Source organism: Nicotiana attenuata, chromosome 10, assembly GCF_001879085.1.
Source record: "Nicotiana attenuata strain UT chromosome 10, NIATTr2, whole genome shotgun sequence".
In the NCBI taxonomy this organism is placed as follows: Eukaryota; Viridiplantae; Streptophyta; class Magnoliopsida; order Solanales; family Solanaceae; genus Nicotiana; species Nicotiana attenuata.
Window position 1 is genome coordinate 37,105,551 of NC_031998.1, and position 8,945 is coordinate 37,114,495.

At 37.1% G+C, this 8,945-nt stretch overlaps 1 protein-coding gene across 1 annotated transcript; it reads right to left on the reverse strand.

Annotated features, from left to right (window-relative positions):
• On the reverse strand, positions 3,217–8,267 carry LOC109233291 (vacuolar amino acid transporter 1-like). Its single transcript, XM_019399114.1, has 11 exons — positions 7,778–8,267; positions 6,252–6,511; positions 5,579–5,793; positions 5,460–5,483; positions 5,176–5,356; positions 4,866–5,085; positions 4,645–4,780; positions 4,362–4,527; positions 4,221–4,264; positions 3,855–3,917; positions 3,217–3,755 (listed from the first exon to the last, which is right to left on the reverse strand). Exons 1-11 carry the CDS (start codon positions 7,981–7,983, stop codon positions 3,669–3,671), a joined length of 1,602 nt encoding a protein of 533 aa, XP_019254659.1. The 5' UTR covers positions 7,984–8,267; the 3' UTR covers positions 3,217–3,668.

The following is an 8,945-nucleotide window of genomic DNA, read 5'->3' on the forward strand; positions in this document are numbered from 1 at the left end:
GTAAATTTTTTAAATGGTCCTCTGCTCGCAGGGACTTAACTAACATGTTGTCAATGTAAACCTCCATTAGTTTTCCTATTTGTTCTTCGAACATCCGATTTACTAGGCATTGGTAAGTGACACCGGCGTTTTTTAGTCCGAATGGAATTACGTTATAACAGTAGGTACCATATTTAGTGATGAAGGACATTTTCTCCTGGTCGCCCAGGTCCATCCAAATTTGGTTGTACCCAGAATAGTCGTCGAGAAAACTGAGGATCTCGTGGCCGGCCGTCGCATCGATCATGCGATCGATGTTGGGAAAATGGAAAGAGCCCTTAAGGAATTCCTTATTCATATCTTTATAGTCTACACACATTCTTAATTTATTCCCTTTTTTAGGGACTACCACTATGTTTGCTAACCAATCCGGGTATTTAACCTCCCGAATCGACCATATTTTAAGGATTTTAGATACCTCATCTTTGATGAATGCATGTTTGACTTCGGACTGAGGTCTCCTTTTCTATTTGACTGGATGTAACTTCGTCCAGTCTCAGTTTGTAAGTGGTTATTTCCGGGGGGATCCCTGTCATATCAAGGTGCGACCAAGCGAAACAATCCACGTTACCCATAAGGAATTGAATGAGTTTTTTCTTGAGCTCGGGACTTAAAGTTGTATTCCGATAATCTTGGCACTTCCTTAGGCCCGATGGGCCTGTCGAAACTGTTTTTACTCATGAGTCCCCGGTTGTTTTGACCTCGATCACTCCTCCTCTCACTTCTCACGGGGTTTCTCCCAGACCCGTTACTTCTTCGGTCCCCGTTGTACAGTTGATAACGATCCCTGCTTGATCTTGGTTCATGATCAATGTCTCTCTTAACCCTGTCGATGGCTCTAAGGGGATAAACGGATCCGGAAGGGGGCCCAAGTTGATCATTTTCGACCCTAATTTTCGATTGATACCGGTTATGCACGTCGGCCCAAGTAACAGCCGGATACTCTACCAGATTTTGTTTCAACTACTGTGAGGCCAACGAGCTTCGAACATTGAGTCCTTGGGTGAAGGCCTGAACGACCCAATCGTCCGCGACCGGAGACAGGTCCATTCGTTCTATTTGAAACCGGGACACGAATTCTCCGAGCATGTCATTGTCCCTCTGTTTCACTTTGAAAAGGTTTGGCTTTCTGGTCTCGACCTTGATAGCCCCGGCGTGTGCTTTTGCAAAGGAATCTGCAAGTATAACAAATGAGTCAATAGAATTAGGAGGTAGGTTGTGATACCATATCATAGCTCCCTTTGACAAAGTTTCCCCGAACTTTTTCAGTAGGACAGACTCGATCTCGTCATCTCCAAGTCATTCCCTTTGATGGCGCATGTGTAGGAGGTCACATGCTCATTTGGGTCGGTCGTTCCATTGTACTTAAGAATCTCGGGCATGCGGAACTTCTTAGGGATAGGTTTCGGAGCTATACTCGGAGGGAAATGCTTTTGAACAAACTTCTTGGAATCCAGGACTTTTAATATCGGTGGTGCTCCTGGTATTTGGTCGATCCTGGAATTATAGGTTTCCACTTTTTCGTCATTGGCGTTGATTTTCTTCTCGCCCGATTCTACTTGTTTTGTCAGCTCCTCGATCATTTTTATGATCTCGGGGTCGGCCCCCGACTCTTTTTCATTCGGCACTTCTGTGACCAGTTCATTTCTGCGGGTGACGTCCCGTGATGGCTCGGGCTCAATCCTACTCAGGGCGCGGCTTTGGTTCTGGAGCTCGGCTATTGCTGCTTGTTGGGCATGTAATATTTCGAAGATCACCCGTAAGTTGATCGCATCATCTTCGTCGCCGTGCGTATTTTGTGCAATCAATCGGACTTCTCTGCGGATGCTGATCGGTTGGCAAATATGCATTGATGGCCGCATGCGAGCTAGCGTCGATCGGGTCTGCAACTGGAACTCCGTTGAGGTCAACGGGGGCACCTCGTTACCGGGTGCTACATTGTTATTCTCGCCATGGTGGCCGGATTCAGCATCCACGTTTGGAGGGGCAGCCTAGGAGTTCGACATTTCAAACTTTAACCTAAAATCAAAGATGCTCCAAAGAACAAGTGTAAAATAGGGTGTGTTATAGAAGTTTGTATCAAATAAACACTATTATCCTTAGCCCCACAGTGGGCGCCAAACTGTCTATAACAATTAAATTTGTAAGTGGTTTTAAGAAAATGTGGATTAATTTGACACAAAGCAATAAATTGAATTAGATTGAACAAGTAAAGAAAATTGAATTCAAACCACGCGAATAGAACAGTTCAGCCTTAATGAAATGTTCACCCTCGATCCGGGCTCTATAATCAACAGTATATATAAGATATATTTTCCTTATACAAGTGTCGAATGACACCGCTTGTATACTACGAGCATGTTTGGAAGGATACTTTATAATCAGAATTGAGTGTAAAAGGTCGTGAAGCACATTGAATAGAAAGTAGATATATTTTCTCATATGGTGGATTAATTTCTTAAGAAGGTTCGAAACACCTTATCTGGTAAATAAATGTTGAGTCCATTTCTCATAAGGTCATATGGTGGATTTTCTCATTTTGTATGTATGGCAAAATATAATTTACGTTTAGGGAATATACAAATGTATATAAATTTGTATACTTTGCGGCTACTGAATATATATTTTATGTCGCGGGCCAACGTGATCTTTGCCTGTTTTTACTCAAATTCTATTGACCAACATAGATACTTTTTCTATTAGAAAATAAAGTACTCATATTTTGCAAAAGCTTGACGAGAAGTCATAAAAAGTGTAATCGAGATATATGAAATTGAGCTGCAGGATTGGGATGATATCTCAATCCTATTGACCAAAATAAGTACTACTTCCTCAACGTTCCTTGTCAACTCATACTTTCTTTGTCCTAATTTATATGATACTTTTCGCTTGTAGAGATCCAAATTATCTAACCCTTGAAAACAAATTTAAAATGTATTTTTTCGTTACTTGACATGACTTGAATTGCAACTTATACTACTTTTCATGTAGTATGTGAATATATTAATTTCAAAATATTAAGTTGATGTAATCCAATTTAGCTTTCGGAAAACTGTCACATAATTAACTTGGAACAAAGGGAGTAAACTAGACGAGATAAGCGATTATAGCAAGATATAAGAAACACTAGATACAATTAGATTATTAGTACTAAGAGAAGACTCATTCCGTAGTTACTTTTCCGAGAGGGACAACAATTTTCTTGTCTAATTAACAGCTAAATCATATGAAGTAACAATGTGATGGAACTGAACTTACAATGATTAGATACAAAAGAAAGGGCTCAAAGGGCCGAATCAAGATCTAATTTCCTGTCAATTACAACTTCTATTTCATCATCACTCAAGGGATTCTCACCGTAACCGTTCTCAGAAATAATAGCCGGCAGAATGTATATTTTTTTTCTTGTATATACAAGAAATAGACATGTATATTTTTGGTATATTGGCTATCGAATGTAATTATTTTTGGGTGACTGACCAAATGTTTAACTTGCCCTTCTCTATTCCTTAGAACCCCTTCAACTTTGACATTTGATCTATGCTTTTTGACCAATGCTACTGTGCATAGTGTACAAGAAACTTGTAACTAATAGAAGTGAGATTGTGGTTTCTGTCCATTAGGTTTTGCTATTTGGCCATGCTTGTCACTGCAGAATATGTGCCAATAACAGCAGAAACCAGTCCCACCATTATAATGAAAGTGCAAGCTGCAAGCTAAAATAATACAAAAGGAAGAAACAATTACTTTTAGCATACCTTGGGGATGAAAAGAATTATTTTTCTCTAGTTAGAAAATATGGAGCAAAAATATACCTGAAATCGTGTGATTCTATCCTTGCTTAGTTTAATGTAGCATGCACAAGGAAGGATCAGAGACTGAGACAAAGCAAGCAAAAGAAAATTCCATGTTATTATGATTCTTTTGCTAATTAGCTTCACATTGAAGTAAAAAAAGAAAGGCAGTTCGGTGCACTAAGCTCCCGCTATACGCGGGGTCCGGGGAAGGGCCGGACCACAAGGGTCTATTGTACGCAGCCTTACCCTGCATTTCTGCAAGAGGCTGTTTCCACGGCTCGAACACGTGACCTTCTGGTCATATAGCAGCGACTTTACAAGTTACGCCACGGCTCCCCTTCTAGCTTCACATTGAAGTAAAGTGAAATAACTTTGGTAACTTACCACAAGCATTACTAGTGAAGATCCAATCAAGGACATTACAGAACCTGTAATGAAGTTTCAAAAAGAAATGTATATCTTAGTGGTAAAACAGCTTACTTATTTATTTGTTACAAGTGCAAAGTGTTAGAAGAAAATACTTACCAAAATATGGAACTGTTAGTGAAATGACCAAAGTTGAAAACACCAGAATTGTTCTTATGAGGATCGATACACCATAAGTTCTAAGCTGAGGTGAAGGTAAGAATTCTTCAATACCAAACGCGACTGGTGTAATTGTTATGGCATATTTTGTTAAAGGGGTTAAAACCTGCACAAAACACAGTTTTAATTCCAGATATTTAATGATTTCAGTCCAAGTTTTTAGGTTGCATTTCACATGAACAAAAATGAGAAAAGCATAGACTAAAGTTAATATTATACTTACCACTGTCCAAGCTGCAACTTTTGAAGTAACAAGTTTTGCTGGTAAATTCAATGTGAACTGTGGACTGGTGTGTTCACCAAACATAAGGAAGCCACAAACTGCTACTCCAAGGTACGAAAAGAAGGCGATGGAAAAGCTGCATCGATATGAACCAACACAAGTTAAATAGTAAGTCTTCAATTTGCAGATATACAATTTTAAACAGTAATGTATTAAATCACCTTATAAGAAGAACAGAAGGAAATCTTGAAGGTTCTTTCATTGATGAGTAGATATTCGGGAAAACTGAATGGCTGCCATAGCAAAAACTATATAGACCAATTGTGACGGGCAATTTTGCAATGTTTAAAGCTGTCCCGCCTGGGTGAAATCCAACTTCATTGATCGCGCCAACCCATAACAAGCAAAGCACCACAACAATCAGTGCAATCACTCCACCAGCTGAGTTACAAGCACAGAATTCAACATGTTAGCACAAATCGAATAGCTTTGAACTAATTTCAAGACAGGCATTATGTAATGATCGAATACCTGAAATGTATGACAACAAACTGAGATTTCTTAGCCAAACTGTTGGAAGTATAACAAGGGTTGAAATGATAGCACACATTTGATAAGAATCCAGATGAATTCCAGCAAAGACCATTCGAGCACTTGGGAATATGGCGCCAAGATTGTCACTCATCATAATCAAATACTCGATGCAAGAGGACTGCAAAGAAGAAACGATAATTCCAAGTTATGAACAACAGACAGTAGTAGAATGTAGCAGAGAGCGAGAATTGGTAAAGCTAGGAAAGACTATTTACACTTACATATAGTTCCGCGTATAAGGCTACCTGCATTAATTGAAAATCCAACGTTAAAGCTCAATGAAAATCTTGTTCTACTAATTGATAAAATCACTAGTCATATGTCCTCAATATATACTCACAGCTATAAATATTCGACCTAGCATTCCAAAAGCAGCTTGTCCGATATCAGGATAGGTTTCAATACCAGGAGAACTGTCTAAACATTTTTTTAACAAAGTTCCAGTGTAGAAAGTGATGATTCCAAAAAGTAGCAGCAAGAACAGGCTACACCATCCTCCTTCTTTGAGTGCATAGGGAGTCGAAAGTATTCCTATGCCACAGAGAGCATTTATCGCTGCATTGAAAGATCAATTCACATTAGAACAAACAGGAGAATAGAGAGGAGATGATTAAGTACTTGGAAACTCTGTTGATACTTTAGCCAAATAGCTGGACATATTGGAGAAACATAGACGAACTTTCGGAAACTAGTACCTATAGGACAGCAATATGCAACAAATACAGCTCCAAAATATAGAAATACTTCAATTACACAAGATTATAGGCTATAGATTGTTTGCAAAATGCTTTAATCCATTTAGCAGAAGACACTTTTATTTTTCTAATGGTTTGGTATGCAATCAAAGAGGTTCTATCATGATTTTCAGATGCTACACATGGTAAAATAGTGCAACAAAAAATGGATAGTCTTTAGACTCAAATTGACAATGACAAAAATGGCCGGACAAAAATAGGCCACTTTAATAGTAGAACAATAAGCACATAAACGACGAGATAAGATACATGTCTTACCATTTAGCACTGATTGAGTATATGAACACTGCTGTGATGGTGGCAATTCAAGTGCTGAAAATCTTGCAGAAGAGACTACAGATAACCTTGTTGGATGTGTTAAGGTTGGAACTTCTTCCTTGTCTGAGCGCGGAGAGGAAATTAGAGGTTTACAAATCGAAGGTTGAGGTGTTGGCGTAGTCTGAGACCTCAAGATGGAGCTGCCCCTTAAAAAGCTGAGTGTAGGAGGTGTCACACCTGTGAACATGTCCATTGACTGCCTACATATTCAATAAAAGATTCAGTACAAGAGTAAACAAATTTCAAGTAAATTCACAAGAAGAATGCCAAGAAGACTTATAACCACAGCATATGTGCACAGTGAATATTGGCCAAACAGGCTAAACAAATACATATAGGCATGCCTAAGAACAATGTGAAATAGAGAAAAAGATTAGCAGAGTATTTATTATATATGTTCTCTTTCAGAATGGACTTTTGTATCAAAATTGTGAAAATATACTTTCTCAAATATTAGAACTCCAAAAGCACATGACGGATTTATCAACCATTCACAAGCTTTTGTCTTATGTAAGTTAATTTGTCAGACAAGTTTGTATGTTATTGCTCTGCAAAAAGGTACATTCAGCCTATGGACTATCACCTATTTGTAGACCATAAACAACTTCTTGAAGAACATGAGAAAGCTAGCTAATATGTTCACAAATTCAATAACAAATTGGCTAATATATGTTTCACTTTCAAAAATAACAGTGAGGAGGTGTATATTCTAGAAAGTTGGGATCTTCGTGAACAGAAAAAGATTGCAGTCAGTTTGATAACCTAGGAATCCCTTAGATATATATGATGCAAAACAGCTTAAGTTCTATCCTTGATCAGAGATTTCTCTATGAAAAATATGGATCGGACACCAAAACTCTTGAATAATTTTTCACAGCCATCTTCTCATCTTTCTTCTCATAGCTAATTGAAATTCAAAAAGTGCATTCAAAAACCATAGATAAATAACCAAACTACACTATATTACGTAAGACACTAATATTAATAAGTAGTCAGAGAGCAAAATCTATATACAACAGTACAACACAAATTTAAAGACTGATCACATAAAAGCCTAGTTATACAAGTCACTACTCATTTTTTTATATAAAGTTGGGTGTCTAAATCAGCTTCCTTGCACCTCGACTATCCACCTACTTTGTTATCTCCTACCCGCATATGCACCAGGTAATTTTGTGTACCAAGTCTTACGCAGATGGAAAAGGGATGTCACTATCCTTTTTTTTTTCTTTCAAAAAAGGTAGTGTCTAAACCAGCTTGACTATTCACCGGGTATTTGCTATTTCCCATCGGTGCATGTAACGTGTGACTTTGCCAATTAAATCTTATCCAGATGGAAAGAAATCACCTAACGTTTTTTTTTATGCTAAGATTTGACTCCAATGGTATTTACACCCTTGAGAGGTATTACTATTCATTTATTTTACGTGCATGAAAACAGGAAAAGAAGGAGAATAAAGAAATACCTGTAACTTTGAGGCCAAGTAGGAGAATCATGAGGTCCAATTTGGCTATGAGATGTTTCATGTACTGGGGAGTGAAGGGTAAAATCAGATCCACTATCTTCATCGTCTTCTTCAATCTTGTAATCATCTGCCTCATTGTCTTCATCGTCTGTTTCGATTTGTAACACCCTATCTGCTCCAAATTCTTCGTCTAATCTCATTCCCATATCTAATATTCTTGTTATTTAATGTATTCAATCATGCAAAATAAAATCCTTTTATTACCATGCAATAAATAATAAAAAAAACAAATTATTTACGTGTGTTATATATGAAACAATAGAACAAATCTGTAAAAGTGGAAGCACAAAGGGTTGTGAAGGAGAAAAAGTGAGAGATGGAGATGGAGATTGAGATTTGAGAGTTGTGTTTGGTTTCTTTTTCTTAAGAGAACCTAAAAAGAAAGATTCAGTTTGAGATTTGATTGAACGACAACAGCTGTTTATTCCTTTTTATTTAAGGTTAATCTTTGTACTTGGTTACGGCAACCTAGGTAACTTATTAAACACAAAGCTATCTTGAGAATAATAATTAAGATAAGGATTACTGAGAATAGCGTATCAAGAATAATATGGAATATCTTTTAAAGGGGATCTTTTTATTGTGTGTGTGTGTTAAATTAATTGATTTTTTCCTGCTTGTAATTTCTATTTTTCATCACTTCCAAATTCCAATGTACATTACTTTCAAACTTGCACTACAAATTACTCCGTCCGGTCTACAATAAGTGACCAATTTACTTTTTTATTTTGGTCCAAAATAAGTGTCCATTTATATAATCAAGAAACAATTCAATTTGTTTTTCCAAAATTAGCCTCACGTATGTATCCCTAAAAAATCTTTTACTCACATTAACTATATGCTGCAACATTTAATTAAGGGTAGTTTAGTCATACTAACTACTTTTGTCTAGAATTTAGTATTTACTTAATGGATGTGCCAAAAACAAATTGGTCACTTATTGTGGACCTGAAGGAGTATCTTTTATGATATTTGGTTTCTTGTTTTTTTTTTTTTCATGAGGATATTTTCTCGTTTTAGTAAATTCTAGTCAAAATTTTGTTCTTTTCTTTTTACCATTCATTAAGAGGAGGATCGTTGAAGTTGAAATTAAAATCTTTAAGTTGAA

Bases quoted from the DNA above. Each gene is read 5' to 3' on its own strand.
- LOC109233291 (XM_019399114.1), bottom strand. From the start codon at position 7,983: ATGGGAATGAGATTAGACGAAGAATTTGGAGCAGATAGGGTGTTACAA. The intron at 5,357-5,459 runs GTAAGTGTAAAT...TCTTCTTTGCAG, and splicing joins CCTTATACGCGGAACTATAT to TCCTCTTGCATCGAGTATTT. The intron at 3,756-3,854 runs GTATATTTTTGC...GTATTATTTTAG, and splicing joins ATAGAATCACACGATTTCAG to CTTGCAGCTTGCACTTTCAT.